Source organism: Chrysochloris asiatica, unplaced genomic scaffold (assembly GCF_000296735.1).
Source record: "Chrysochloris asiatica unplaced genomic scaffold, ChrAsi1.0 scaffold00182, whole genome shotgun sequence".
Lineage (NCBI taxonomy): Eukaryota > Metazoa > Chordata > Mammalia > Afrosoricida > Chrysochloridae > Chrysochloris > Chrysochloris asiatica.
The window spans coordinates 498,168-514,468 of record NW_006408700.1 but is presented as its reverse complement, the minus strand read 5'-3'; the positions used below and the strand labels follow the sequence as shown (position 1 = coordinate 514,468).

Sequence of the window (16,301 nt, the reverse complement as noted above, 5' to 3'; positions counted from 1 at the left end):
CTTAGCAAATAGAAAGGACTCCCTAACTGAATGACTGAAAAGTCCATTGATCTTTGATGTTCCTTTCCACAATAACTATGTCTACATTGATTATTTCCCAGGTGTATCAAGGTGTGAAGAAGGATGGCTTCTTACAGCCTCACTTTTTGGCAGAACAAGATATAGTTATCATTACCTATGATGTCCTTCGTTCGGAACTAAACTATGTAGATATCCCACACAGCAACAGTGAGGATGGGCGTCGCCTACGGAACCAGAAGCGCTATATGGCCATCCCCAGCCCCCTAGTAGCTGTGGAGTGGTGGAGGATCTGCCTTGATGAAGCTCAGATGGTTGAATGCCCTGCTGTCAAAGTGAGAATATCTGGAAACCCTACTGAGGGAAGGAAGAAGGGGAAAGGATTAGAATAGTTAACACACAGTGTTGATACTGATCAAAAGTTGGTTCTTAAACATTCTACAGTGGTTTTTCTTTTATGCTATGAGCTATATTTAACCCTTTGAAATTATTTTTGTACTCTGTACCTACATGTAATATTGAAATAAGATGTCAGTTTATGTTTGATGAAGCTCAAAGTAAACCTTTTTTACTTTCGTAAGTGTTTCTGCTAACTGAAAAGCTGTACAGGAAGATCTGATAACCTTGGGCCCAAGATGACTTAGATCAAATAGTGTCTACTTTAGAGACTAGAAGTTTGATTCAGGCTTCATTTGTCATATGTCTTTATTCTGTGCCCTTTGACCAGAGAGTTCACATACGAGGATGCAGTGGTCTAGGGACATATCAGTCATTTTCAGAGCTTTGCAGTCTACACTGCCTCGAACTAACCCTCCTCTTCAGGGGGACATGGCAGCCTCCAGCTACTGAGAACCACTGTACTTTACTAGAAACCGACACTATACAGTGCGTGTGATCACTGTTAAATAGGAGTAGGCACTTTGGACCTAAAGCCTACTTAAGATTTTCTTAAGCAAATGTGCATTGTTCCTGTGTCTCTCTCCTCCTATTCTTCACCCCCTAATTTCCCTCTCCTTTCATCAGGCTGCAGAAATGGCACAGCGCTTGAGTGGGATTAATCGTTGGTGCATCAGTGGCACTCCAGTGCAGAGGGGATTGGAAGGTAATTTATGGCTTCCTCCCATATTGCATATGTTTGAAAAAGCTTTTTCTGAGTAAAATATTGCTGTAGTTCTTATTTAAGTGATTTATGCTTAGACTTGTATTTATAATTAGCTCCTAATAGCTTCAAGCTTTTATCTTTTTAAAGGAAAACCAAGTGGTTTTATGTTAGCATATGGAGACAGATTAATAGTGCATACTCCAGTTGTTCAACGGAGCAATTGTGTCTGCCTAAACAGTTTAGATGGAGGTCTGAACTAAAGCCAGAGTTGTAAAGTAGTAGGTTAAAAAGAGAGAACTCATAGTGAAGGAAGGAAGGCAAGGAGGAAAAGAAAAATCACTTCAGTTAACTGCTCCATACAACTAGACACCACAATTTTCATTAACTCAGTTCTAAAAATAGTACAACTATAATTTTGCTAATTATAAAAGTTATCAAATATTAATAACCCTAGAATACTATATTATATTCTTGTGCCATTGTCCCTTCAGCCATTCCACTTTTCAGACATCTGGATTGTTTCTGATACTTCCCTTCTCTCATTATAACTGGTGCATCTGCATTACTCCCACACATACCACTTTTTCCATAGTATAAACATTATATTTTTAAAGACTTTTACGTTGTGAATATTTAGAAGTTCAAGGAAATGTTTTACATAATAAAACCAGAAAAAAAACTGTTATTAACTTGTAGTTATAAAATCGAAATATGAATCCTGTGATAATTTCTTATTTGCAAAACTTAAATCTTCCTGAAACTTCAAGTTTTCATCTATTGTACTTGCGGTCAGGATAGCCTGTCATTCTGCTAAAATAAAGATATCAACATCTATTGTTGTGACCCCATAACAATATATTTTTTTTTTTTAGAATCATTTTTAGGGAGAAAGTTTTATAAATATATAAAATGCATACTTAAATGTTTGTGTAACTATAATAAGTTACATCTTGTTGTTGTTAAGTGCTATTGAGTCAGTTACGATGTACAGGGTTTATGAGAGGAGCAGCTGATAGATTTGAACCTCTGACCTTGCAGTTAACACTTATCCTCTAGTGCTACACCAGGACTCCAATTTATATTGGGTTATGTGTTTAAAAGACATTGTCAGACTCGTTAAAAGGCCAAATTTAATGGTGTGCTTTTAGATTTGGAAACTGTCAAAAATTTTAGATATTTAAGTATACACAGATAAAAAGGACTATTGGAGTCCCAATTTTTTAATTGTTTGATGAAAGAATGTAAACAATAATTGCTCAGGTTGCTACAAAGATTTTTTGGAGGATGTGAACAACACTGATAGTTGTTTTGAAAAACTTGTTAACATTCAACATACTCTTTCTTGCGTAATTAAAAATAAAACAACTGTATTGTGGTATAAATGGCAGTAAAACTATAAATTGTATTCGAAGTGTGAAACTATTAACATAGTAAAGATAATCACCTCCAAAGGTTTCCAAAAAATGCTTCGACTCATCTAATAAAGGACTTTCCCAAACCTCTTAGGAATTGAGGTCTGTTTTCCTCTTTGCTTCCATTACTCTTAAATGTCTTTACACTATACTTTTACAATGTACCTGGGGGGGTTTTTTGTTTCTAGTTGTTGCAGGGAAATGTTGCCTAATTGTATTTGGAAGTGGAGGTCTCATGTTTTCCTTTTGTCCTAGAGCATGGTTTCTTAGCCTTAACCCTATTGACAATAGGACCCATAATTTTTTGTTAGGAGGGGTTGTCCTTTGAGTTGTAGAATGTTTGGTATCATCTTTGGTGCTACTCTCTAGGTGCTAGTTGTGACAACTAAAGCTGTCTCTTGACATTTCCAAATAGCTCATAAGAGGCAAACCATACCTCTTCAGTCCCACCGTGATTGAGAAACCTCCGTGCTTGACTTTAAAAGATGTAAGTCAGATTTGATGATTTCTTAATTGGCAACAACCCAGAGATCTTGGTTGAGGTGCAGTTTGCATACATATTAGGTAAGGAAATGAAACTAGAGTGTTTTCATTCTGTAATTTGCCACTGTTTTAGTATGTTTCTTCAGGCAGGCTGAAGTAACTTCAATCCACTTGGAAAATCAAGTAAGCAAGAGCCTTGTTCAGTGTCCCATTTCACTTGTCATTATTCCTTGTCTATATGATGTACTGGTGTGGCGCTGTGGGCTAATGGGCTGGACTGAAAAGTTGGTTCAAGATACCTTTGACAAACAAGTATAAAATTATAAACATAAAATTCCAACTATACCAGGTTTGGTAAAAAGATCTCTGGTTCTATGAGATATAACCTAGATGCAGAAGTAGAAAATATACGTATCATATGACAGGAGGAGACTGAACTGGAACCAATATGGCTGGAGTGTAGAGAGCAAGGGAAACTATGTGCTTTGAGAGACTGAATATATGGATGAAGATGGGACCATGGGAGAACTTGGTGGTGGTGGTGGTTATGTGCCATAGAGTCAGTTCCAACTCATAGAGACCCTGCATAGAGTTTCCGAGGCTATAAATCTTTACAGGAGCAGAAAGCCTCATCTTTCTCCTACAGCACGGCTGGGAGTTTCGAACTGCTGACTTTGAGGTTAGCAGCTTGACTTGTAACCTATATACTACCAGAGCTCCATGTAGATGACGATAAAGATTTATTTTTCCCTGTTGAGAACAGTGGAAGCTATTGAAACAAATTGGACATGGGGGTAGGAGTGGGATCTCCAAACTAGGTGTGTGTTTCAAAAGATCACTTTAGTTGCAGTGTGGCAAATGCCTTAGAAGGGCAGCCTAGTGGATGTTAGGCTGTCGGTTGGTTACTTCGTAAGTAATTGGCAAGTGATGCAAGAGTAATGTGGTGGTATTGGTGGTAGTGTGCTGTGGAGTCAGTAGACAGGTGGATTGACTTGAGGATATCAATAGTTCTGGTATGGCACTGTGAATTAATGCGCCAGACGGCAGAGCCATTTGAACTACAAGGTCGGTGGTTCAAGCTCACCAGGTGCTCCTTAGAAACCCTATATAGTGTCACTATGGGTCAGAACTGACTCGACGACACTTAACAACAACAACAACACCTAGGTGGTAATGCTCTAGTTCTTTCAGATATTACCTTCTTCCCAGGCACTGTCAGAATAACTTAATTCAACCTAAATATTTGTTAGTTATCTTTAGAGTAAATATTGTAAGTATCATCATGGTTGTTGTTGTTGTTAGGTGCCATCAAGTCAGTAATGACTCATAGCGACCCTATGCACAGCAGAATGATACTGGGCCAGCCTCATTACTGTTGCCACACTTGGGTCCATCAATGCTGCCACTTGGCCAGTCCATCTCGTTGGGGGTCTACCTCTTTTTCTCTGACCCTCCACCTTAACCACCTTACCAAATATAATATCCTTTTCCAGTGACTGGTGCTTCCTGACGATATGTCCGAAGTATGAGAGGCGAAGTTTGGCCATCCTGGAGCACTCTGGCTGTACTTCTTCCCAAACGGATCTGTTGGTTCTTTTGGTAGCCCGTGGCACTTTTAGTATTCTCCAACACCATAACTTGAAAGCATCAATTCTTCCTATGGTCTTCCTTATTCACTGTGCAGCTTTCACATGCATATGAGGTTATTGAAAATACCATGTCTTGGGTCAGGCGCACCTTCGTCCTCAAGCTGACATCTTTGCTCTTCAACACTTTAAAAAGGTCTTGTGCAGCAGATTTACCTAATGCAATACGTCATTTGATTTCTTGACTGCTGCTTCCATGAGTGTTGATAGTTGATCCAAGAAGAATGAAGTCCTTGACAACTTTAGTCTTTTCTCCATTGATAAGAATGTTGTTTATTGGTCCAGTGGTAAGGATTTTTGTTTTCTTCACATTGAGATGTAATTCATACCGAAGGCTGTGCTCTTGGATCTTCCATCAGTAAATGTTTTAAGTCCTCTTCACTTTCAGCAAGCAAGGTTGTATCATCTGCATAGCGCAGGTTGTTAATGAGTCTTCCTCCAGTCCTGAATGCCATGTTTTTCTTCATAGAACCCAGCTTCTCAGATGATTTGCTCAGCATACAGGTTGAATAAGTATGGTGAAAGAATACAACCTTGTCATACACCTTTCTTACTTTTAAACCATTCAGTGTTCCCATGTTCTGTTGGAACAACTGCCTCTTGGTCCAGGTACAGATTCCTCATGAGCACAATTAAGTGTTCTGGAATACTCATACTTCGCAGTGTTGTCCATGGTTAAAAACATTTGGCTGCTACCTGAAATGTCATTAGTTCAACACCACAGTTGCTCTGCAGGAGAAAGATGTGACAGTCTGCTTTTGTATAGAGTTACATCCTCGGAAACTTCATGAGGCAGTTCTACTCTGTCTTAAACACCATTGGCATTGACTCAGCAGCAGTGGGTCAGTGGATGGAGATCATAGCAGATTTGTCCTTTTTGAGAAATGGCTGTTCTGAGAATGTGGTTTTTGTTTTCTTTTTTCAGATCTTTTTGGGTTAGTGGTCTTTCTTGGTGTTGAACCTTACTGTGTCAGACACTGGTGGATCCGACTTCTCTACCGCCCTTACTGCAAGAAGACTCCTCAGCCCCTCTACAGCTTTATTGCCAAGATCTTATGGAGGTCTGCAAAGAAGGATGTCATTGACCAAGTCAGTAGGCTAAGTTTTATTTACTAAGGATAATAAAAGGCACAAAGCAACAGGGTTGGAGTGAAAAGTTACATTTTCAGGTGCCATCATATATGTTTGTCCTCTCTGCAGATCCAGATACCTCCTCAGACAGAAGAAACTCACTGGCTGCACTTTTCTCCAGTGGAAAGGCATTTCTATCACCGCCAGCACGAGGTGTGCTGCCAGGACGCAGTGGCAAAGCTCAGGAAAATTTCCGACTGGGCCCTGAAGCTCAGCAGCCTGGACAGAAGGACGGTTACCTCCATCCTGTACCCACTGCTGAGGCTCCGGCAGGCCTGCTGCCACCCACAGGCGGTCCGGGGGGAGTTCTTGCCACTGCAAAAAAGGTTTTAGTGTCAATTTCTTTATAGTGTTACTAGTAATAAAGTAATCTTAGATAGTGTTTAAGTCATCAACTTCCTGGCCAATCAAAAAGACAAGTGTTGTTCCCAAATCCGTAATACCGAAGTGTAATTGCAGCTGGGCTGTCTGTAGATTTGAATCATATTGCCATCTGGTTAGTAAATAGAATAATTTGTTGACTATATATCTAAGGATCTGAGTTATAGTTTGGGTATGTACTTAACCTTTCTATTCATATAAAACTACAGGTTTCTAATGAGAAAACAAATCATATATATACATGAACTTTGGAAAACTTAAATTTTGTTTGTTAAGTACCGTCAAGTCAGTTCTGACTCATAGCGACCCTGTATAGGGTTTCCGAGGAGGAGCTGGTGGGTTTGAACAGCTGACCTTGTGGTTCGCAGTAGATTGACTTCAAAAAGTTCATGAAAAAATAGTATTTTATCATAAGCTTTTTGAAGCCCCATGATGTAGGTTACTAGATTTCATTTTTTGAACACTTTAAGCAAAGAAAAATACTGAAAATGTTCTTATGAGCATAAGTGAATGGCATTTGACTAAGATCTAAGATTTCCTTGAATGACGTAGTTGCTATGACTAACCATCTTCTCTCAGAAGTACAGGAGTTTTGTTTGGAGGATTGCTTAATTATATAGCTCAATATGCTTATTGCACTTAATAGATCGGGACATTTTAATTTGTTGATGTGGCACCAGATGGGCAGTTGACAGTTAATCGTGTAGTCTGAAGAGTATTTGGGTTTACTTTACTTTTCTATTTCCCTCATTAAACTTTTTACAGCATTGCTTCCCTAAGCACTTAAAAATATTAAAGTCTTTTCTGCCTAATAGGAAATGAAGTATTTGTTTTCAAATAAAAGGTGAGAGTCATAGAGATAAACTCCAGTCCTAAAATTTTTATTGTTGTTGTGAAGTGCCGTTGAGTTGGTTCCAACCCATAGCAACCCTGTATAGGGTTTCCAAAGAGCAGCTGGTGAACTTGAACTGCCAACCTTGCAGTTCAAACGGCTTTGCAGTCTGGCGTATTAACCCACAGCGCCACACCAGTAGTTCTTAACTTATTATGTATTGAGTTACAACAAAATGACTTACAACTGACAGTGTTTTGTTTTGTTTTTTTGTACATCTTGTCGTTAGTAATATGTAAACAAGCAGAGTTACAGCCTGTAATTTGTTCATGTTATCATTCTCAGATGTCATGTTTCTGACCCCCAAAGACAAATAAGATTGTATGATTTAGAAAGACACTAATAATGAAATGCAATGATACTGTAAACTTTAAAAAAAAAAAAAAAGAAGAAACATTAGACTATGTCAGAACTGACTTTGCAATAGACTTGTCCTTAGAATGGAACGCTGATATCAGTCAGTACTGCTTGTGGTCACTGCAATATATAATGATAGTATGTGCACAGTAAATGTTAGCTATTATGTGCCACTCACTGGGGTAAGTGCTTTGTATGCACTAGCTCATTTAATCCTAAAAAAAAACTTTCATGTAGTTATTGTGTGCACTTACAGTTGTAAAAGCTAAGGCTTGACAAGGTTACTTCATTTGTTCAGGGTAGAGCCTGAACTCAAATCCTTGCGTCTGTGGCCCCTCAATGTGGTATGTACTTTTGCTGGAAGTGTCAGTTGACCAGACCTTGAAGGAGCGTCAGTTTTCACAGATTGAAAAATCTAGTCTCAAAAGTTTAAATAAGCTGTAATGCTGAAATTCAAATGCTGTGTTAATTCTAACTGCCCATACAGTTTCTAAGATACCATGTTATACTTGAGGAAGATTTTCCTGATTTCATTCTACAGTGTTGACTGAAGTGGCAAAGGCTTTAGTAATGATGGGATCAGATAGGTGATTGCTTGCTGGAAGAACCCGAGGTAATAACAAATTGGATGATGGTTGTAAAAGCGGAGGTGACGAGCCAAGTGCTGAAGCTCTCATGAAGACTGTCAAAGTCCCATATGTGATGCAGCACTCCTACTGAAGCGGCACTCAGGGTGTTCTTTCTCGTTCTGAACCATCTGCCTCTTCTTTTAGCACCATGACAATGGAAGAGCTGCTGACATCTCTGCAGAAGAAGTGTGCAACTGAGTGTGAAGAAGCACATCGGCAACTAGTTTGTGCCCTCAACGGGTTAGCAGGCATCCACATCATTAAAGGTAGAAGGTGATTGCTTTCTTATCTCTGATTCTTCTCAACACTTTCTAAAAAAGGTTCATTATAGTAGGAATCAAAAATCTCCCCATAAGGTGCTCTCAGACACTACTGATCGCAGTTGACTCTGAGATACTACTGATCGCAATTTCTGTTGGTTCAGTTTCATGGACGGCAGTTACTCAGAACCTTTCTGAAACCTGACGTGCTCCATACACTTTGCACAAATACTGCCACTTGTTGAACTTTTTCCTAGGGATACAAGGATATAAAGGGCTTTATAGTTGTTAAGTTATAAGCAGAAAGCTTTCTAAATATCTAGATACAGAAGAATGTTTCAATTTCTATACACTGAAAAGTCTAGAAAAAGCAAACTAATATTTGGTCATTGGTAGCAGATCGGTGGTTGCCTGGGGTTGGTGGCATGGGAGGCAGGAGAGTGGAATAGGGGATTAAAAAGGAGCTGAGGGATCTTTGACAGGTGCTGGATATATTCCTGATCTCGATTGTGTCATGGGTGCGTACCTGTGTCAAAACTGATCAAATTATATACTTTAAATATTTTCAGTTTATTTGAGCCATATTAGAACTTGAAAAAAAAAAAAGTTGTGAGGCTGTACAGAATTATCTTACTTGTGCTTTAATGAAGAATACTGTGTGTGGGTGGGTTGTCATTGAGAAAGTGGAATCCACCTGAAATTGGATAACTCATGCCGTTTGCTTGTGATAAACTTATGAATGCTTTTTCTTTTTTTCCTTAATATGTTTTCATTATCACCAGTATGGTATTTACAATAATAAGTGAACAAACTTATTTAACAACTATGTAAGTGAGTATAAATGTCCTCTCTCAAGCAAAATCTAACTAGAAGCAGTTCTTATTAATAGCGCAAAAAGTCGGCAGTAAAGTCATTTGCCTAAGAAACACTATGAACTAAAAAAGAGTTATGCCTAATGAAATGAGTGGTGTGGCAATGTAGGATAAGCACTTGATTGCTAAGCATGAGGTCGGTGGTTCAAACCCACCAGCTGCTCATTGTAAACCCTGTATAGGGTCGCTATGAGTTAGAACCAACTTGATGGCACTTATCAACAAAAACAAAAACTTCATGGGTTTCTGCTAGCTATTTTTTCATGAGATCGTTTACATTGGGTTTAAACTTTGGACCTTGGGGTTAGAAATCCAGTGCTAAAGCAGGACTTCCTCAAAGTATTGTTCCTAATTTGAACAGAAAGTGGAAGTACACAGAAAATTAGATTGTTGTTAAGTGCCCTTGAGTCAGTTCTGACTCATAGTGACCTTGGATGGGGCTTCCAAAGAGCAGCTGGTAGGTTTGAACCTCCAACCTTGTGGTTAGCAGTTAAACGCTTATCCTAATGTACCACACCAGAAGTTTTTGAAAATGACATCAAAACATGTAAATGAAAAATAATGCTATTGATTATTTGGCATTCTGAAGTGACCTCAGATTCTTGCCACTTTGTTGTTGTCAGGTGCCATTGAGTCGGAACCGACTCATAGCGACCCCATGCACAGCAGAACGAAACAATGTCCGATCCTGGGCCAACCTCAATACCGCCGCCACACTTGAGTCCATCAGTGCTGCCACCTGGCAGATCCATCTCGTTGGGGGTCTTGCCACTTTATGTACTCACAATTCAGATTTTATTATCAGCAATTAATAAGAGAAGACAAGGACATCTTGCTGTATTTTCCTGATAAACTTGTCAAATATGGTTCATGAAATTTTTGTGAGCAAATCTTCTCTAGAATATTTTATAGAAAGTATTCAAATTGGTGTTTTCAAGTTTGCATTTTCTCTAATAATTCTTAATCATCTCTTTCATCTTAAGAGCTGTCTTCATGGCCAAGTACGGCCTATGGCTGGACTGCCGTTTCAGATGGTTATTTCAGTCCGTAATGAAAGACTGAACAAAGTGATTCTTGAGCAGAAAATTATAAAAACATGACATTAGGATTTCCTTTATATCAGGGGCTAATTAGAGAAAAACTGGGAATTGGTGTCTATCTAATATCTATTTCTCATGGTCACAAATTAATTAAGGGGAGTAATCACAATAGAACACTAGAGAGGACTTTTCTTAGTTACTTAGTGTTGTTGTTATCAGAAATACCACAAGTTTAGATGGCTTTAAGAGACAGAAATTCATTCTCTTACACTTAGACGGTTAGACATCTGAATTCATAGTACCTCATTTCTTGGCGATCTCTATGTGCTTTAGCATCATTCTTAACTCTTGCCAATATGGCACATGTACACAATTCCTTACTCCATGTATAATCTAAATAAAAGCAATTATACCTACTTGCACCTATCATGATATATATAACACATACAAAACACACTAACCCTATCATGTTTTTCCCAAATTCTAAGTCCATGTTCCAACCTGGGCCAAAATTCCTCTTATCATAAATCTAGAATACAAGTTGTCTGCTTCCAAATCCAATAGTGGAACAGGTAAAAAGGTAGGCATTTCTATTACAAATGGGAGCAATTAGAGGGAAAGAGGATACCAAAGCAAGGTAGTAAAAATCCAGTAGAGCAATTTATATTAGCTGTCAAGGCTCGAAAACAATCCTCTGTTCTCTGAGACCATCTCAGCAGTGGTCCTATCCTCCAGACGTTAGCTATTGGCCATGGACTCTGGAGTTTGGGTAGAGGCCCCTCAACCCTGGGCTTCAGCGCTGCCTTTCAGGCTTACTAGAAAGGCAGCTCTACTCCCTCGGCTTTAGGCAGCCCCATCCTCCTAATCCATCTGAGTAGTGAGTCCACCCCCTTAACTCCAGCAGGCCCTATTCCATCCCCTCTGTTTTGGGCAAAGGCCCAAGCTTAGAAGCAGCCCCACACTCTGGAACCAAGTTGGTATAGATCCAACTCTTAGAAATTTAAAACACTGTGAACCCCCCAATTTCAGAAATTTCAGAGATCATGGCTGTATCCTTTGAGAGCCCAGAGGTCATGTCCCTATCTTTTGAAACTGAGGCAGCTCAGTCCCTTGCTCTTCAGTCTCTAGAATAGGTCAGCTTTTGTGGAGCAAGTGCTGATAAATACCCAGAGGGAAGCCTCTGGCATGAAGATGCTCAGCTGTGTTCATCTGTGGCTTGGCGTATGGGCCATCTTTAGTCGGCTTTCTTGTGCTGCTGCTGCTGCTGCTGTCATTTCTCTGCCACGATTTCTCACCATCTGTGCCATCTCTGATGTTAAAATTCTCCTACTTCCTTCTGAGCCTTCATCAGAATTGTCTTTGGCATCTGTAATTCCAACAGTTTCTTTCTAGGTAATTTCAGCCTTTACTGTTAGGCAGTCTAGTATTCTTCTAGCTACTATTTATTATCCATTCCAATCGCTACTGTATTTTAAGTATCTGCTAGAGAGACACCCCACTTCTGGTATCAGATTCTGCCTTAGTTATCATCCACAAGTGGATGGCTGTAACAAACAGAAACTTATTCTTTCACAGTTGGGAAGACTAGAATTCAGAGTCCTTGTCTTCTTTCAGCATCTTAATGTCAATCTTTCTGTAGATTTAGAAACTTCACAGAGCAGGGACCACGGGTGAGAAGGATGCATTCAACTCCCTGCTTTTCTTTCTTGGTGTCAGTAGGTCCCTGTCTCTCTGCTCACTTCTCTCTCCTTTTATATCTCAAAAGAGTTTGATACAGATGATCCTGTAGATTGGATCTGGCCTCATTAACAGCATACAAGTGAAGATTTGCAACACATAGGATAATTACATCGGATACGAACTGATCACATTAGCTCACATCCTGGAATTGATTGCACCATATTAGACTTCATCATGGAGATGATAACTACACCTTAACTGCTGAACCACTGAGAATCCTGACCTAGCCAAATTGACACAAAACTTAACTATCACATGACTTGACCACCATTAGTGAAAAATATCTCTGCTTAACATAGGTCTATCTGAAATATATAAAAGATAGTGTACTGTTTAAAGTATTTTGTTGTCGTCGTATGCTGTAGAGTTGGTTCCAACTCATAGCAACATTGTATGGGTTTCTGAGGCTTGTAGTTTTTGTGTGTGTTGTCGTTTTAATGAGAGTGTGAAGCCTTCTTTCTCCTGTGGAGTGGCAGTGGATTTCAAATGCTGACCTTGCAGTTTCCAGCCCAACTCATAATCCACTACACCACCAAGACTTCATAAAATATTTTAGAACCATTAAAATTTAGCTTCATATCTGAAAATTGATCATTTTTCTGTATTTTATTCACTTTTACATATGCCTTCTATTTCATACTCAACTGAAATTTTAAAAGATTTAGTTGGTTTCTGAAAATGATAGCTGCCAAATGACAGTTAATGAATTTTCCCTAGATCTTTTGGCTTCATAGCAAATATTTATATATTTTTATTATGCTATATGCTTCTTTATAAAGTAGACATTTATAAATCTCATGATAGAAACTCACAATAAAGTTTTCTAAACTGTAGTGTTATTGTTGTTATGTGCCCTCAAGTCAGTTTTGACCCATAATGAACCTGTATTGGGTTTCCAAGGAGTGGCTGTTGGGCTTTGAACCACTGACCTGCTGTTGACTGACCAGTGCTTTCCTACAGCACCACATCAGGACTCCAGAATGGAGTAATATATTACGTATAGATTGTCACAGTAATGAAAATTACAGTTTTCCCTCTTAAGTTTAAAATTCTTTATCTCCTGTGTTGTTATAACTCAGGAGTTTTGAAGGGAATGAATTTTCTCCCTTTGCCTTTTTTACCGCCTTTTCAGATTTACTGTCACGGTTTTCCTCCTGTGAACTTATCCACAATGTTGGGGAATTAGACCAAAGGTTATTCTTCCTTCATTTCCAAAGGCTGTAGGTCCTTGCAGAGTCAGAGGGTCCCTATGATATTTGCAGTTCTGGTTTACCCTCCAAATATCACTGATTATTTTAAGACAAATCCTTGCCAGAAAGATCCAAAATAAAGGATCTGTCTTTTCCTGGCATAATTGAATGTACTCCAATGTGGAAATCAGACTTTCAGTGAAAATCTGATTTCTAAAAGCAATCTAAAATTAATTTCAAACTTCAGAAATATTTGCTTAATCATATGCAAATGTGCATTTACCTTGCAATGCATAATTTAAGGTCCTCTTTGACTTGAGCACTAAATATCGAAAACCAGATGAGTTGTAGGATGGCATCAAGGACATCACACATGAAGAAAGCAAAAAGCTATATAAAATATAGGGAATAAAACATCAAGGTAAACAATTAAAGAAACTCTGAAACTTGCTCTTGAACATAGGATGGCTAAAGTGAATTGAAGAAATGGTGGAAGAATTGACCAGAAATTTTCAAAGGGCAGCTCTAAAAGATGAAGTCACATGTTACAATGAAATGTATAAAGATCTGAAGTTAAAAAACTGAAACAGAAGAAACACACTAAGCATTTCTCATGCTTACGGAACTGAAGAAAAAATTCAGGCTTCAACTGGCAATGATGAAAGATTGTATGGGCAAAAACAAGAGTTCAGGAATTGACAGAATACAGATTGAAATATTCAGTTTCAACAAACTGATGCAGCACTGAAGGTTCTCACTTCATCTATGCGAAGAAATTTTGGAAGACCACCACCTGGACAACTAATTGGAAGAGATCCATATGTGAACCCGTTCCAAGAGAGGGGACCCAATGGAATGCAGAAATGATCGAACTATATCATTAATAGCACATGCAAGTAAATTTTTGCTGAAGATAATTCAAAGATGGTTGCAACAGTAAGTCAGTAGAGAACTGCCAGAAATTCAAACTGCATTCAGAAGAAGACATAGAACTAGGGTTAGCCTTACTGATGTCAGATGGATCTTGGCTGAAATCAGGGAATACCAGAAAGATGTTTACTTGTGCTTTATTGACTATGCCAAGGTTTAAGACTATGTGGGTCATGATAAGCTATGGATAACATTGCAAAGAATGGGAATTCCAGACCACTTAGTTGGGCTCATGTGGAAACTATAATAGACCAGAGGCAGTCATTCTAATAAGACAATGGAGTACTGAATGGTTTAAAACCAGGAAAAGTATGTTCTAGGATTGTATCATTTTACCTTCTGTATTTATTCTGTATGCTGAACAAATAATCCAAGAAGGTAGACTATGTGAAGAAGAATGCAGCATCAAGATTGGAGGAAGGCTCATTAACAACCTACAATTTACAGATAACACAACCCTTTATTGCTGAAAGTGAAGAGAAGTGGAAGCACTCACTGATGATGATCAAATACTACAGCATTCAGTATGGATTGTGCCTCAGTATAAAGGAACCAAAAATCCTCAGCATCAGTCAACGATATCATAATGGTGAAAAGATTGAAGTTGTCAAGGGTGTCATTTTACTTGTATCCATAATCAACACTCATGGAAACAGCAGTCAAGAAGTCAAACAACATATCGCATTGGGCAAATCTGCTGCCCAATGTTACTCTAACACTCTAAATGTTAAAGAGCAATGATGTCACTTTGTGGACTAAGATGTGCCTGACCCAAGCATGCTATTTTCAATTTTCTCATAAGCATGTGAAAGTTGGACAGAGAATAAGGAAGACCAGAGAACAGTTGATACATTTGATTTATGGTATTGACAGAGAATATGGAAACAAATCTCTCCCGGTAAAAGTACAGTCAGAATGATCCTTGGAGGGGAGGATGGAAAAAAATTTGTCTCTCACACTTTGAACACGTTGTCGAGATGCACCAGTTCCTGGAGAAGGAAATTTTGTTTGGTTAAGTGGAGGGAGGATCAGCAAAGAAGAGGAGGATTTCCAACAAGAAGGACTGGAACAGTGGCCTCATTAATGAACTGAGTTGAAACAGTTGTGAGCATGGTAAGACTTCCTCTCACAGACTTTAGACGTGCAGTGCAGTGAATTGCTTCATTTGTTTCTTCTATCTGTAGTCTGGTTGACTCGCACCAAACTGCTTTTTTCCTATTGGTTCTAGGTGAGAGAAGATGCACAAAGGATTCATTAGGGAGTGATTGCTAATGGCATTGTGATTGCAAAAGCTTGGAACTCTAATATGGGCATAAAGTGAGCCGTATCAGAATCAGAAAGGAATCTCACTATAGAAGAGAAAGGAATGGAGCACATCCTTTGAACTGTGAGATCCCTGCACATTGAACCTCTTCATCCCAGGAGCTGTGACGCCGGAGGAGTAGCAGAGGAGTGTCAGAAGAGAAGCAATAAGAGAACCAAGAGCCAAAGCACCAGACAGAGTGCTGCGCTTCCCAGCTCACTGAGCAAGGACAGCTGAGTATCTTTGGACAGTAGGCTCACTTGTGGAGTGGGGTGCCTCTAGCATTCAAATGGGGTGCTGGGTTTGCTGGCCTAGAGTGTCCTTTGGGCATTTTTCAGCCTCTCTTAAAGTGCTTTGTAACACTGCTGAGCAGGATAGAGGCCAGGTCAAGGGGTTGAGGGCCAGAGAGGAGCCTGCCTGCAGTTACAAAAGGCTGTCTTGACAAAAAGAGCTGTGTCCTGAGCATTTCTGATCCTACATCATAACGTGTTAACTTCCCTAATAAGCCCCATTACTGTGAGTGTGGTACTGAGTTCTGTGTGACCATTGCAGCGGGTTATCGAACCAAGCTGAGAAGTAGTGTGTGCCGTGGGAAGGTGCAACATCCTATCAGGAGGGACCAGTCACTGCACAAGGACATCATGTCTGCTAAAGTCGGTGGTGGTGGTGGTTGTGTGCCACCAGGTCCATTGAAGCTGTACATTTTTATGGGAGCAGAAAGCTTCATCTCTCTCCCGTGGATCGATTGGTAGTTTTGAACTGCTGATGTTGTGGTTAGCAGCCCAGCTCATGATTCACTATGCTACCAGGGCTCCTTTTGGTAAAGTAGAGATAGCCAAGAAGCTCCCGATGAGGTGGCATGGCATACCAAGTGTGAAGATGACGCAAGACCAGGCAGTGTTTGGTGCGGGCTTC

At 39.4% G+C, this 16,301-nt stretch overlaps 1 protein-coding gene across 1 annotated transcript in view; it reads left to right on the top strand.

The window, feature by feature from the left end:
* Positions 1–16,301, top strand: part of SHPRH (SNF2 histone linker PHD RING helicase, E3 ubiquitin protein ligase) — a 95,676-nt gene that overhangs the window by 26,334 nt on the left and 53,041 nt on the right. The window contains exons 9-13 of the mRNA XM_006872050.1: positions 102–353; positions 1,042–1,120; positions 5,587–5,750; positions 5,862–6,118; positions 8,196–8,317. Of these exons, the coding sequence (XP_006872112.1) occupies positions 102–353; positions 1,042–1,120; positions 5,587–5,750; positions 5,862–6,118; positions 8,196–8,317 (874 nt within the window). The remainder of the gene's footprint in view (positions 1–101; positions 354–1,041; positions 1,121–5,586; positions 5,751–5,861; positions 6,119–8,195; positions 8,318–16,301) is intronic.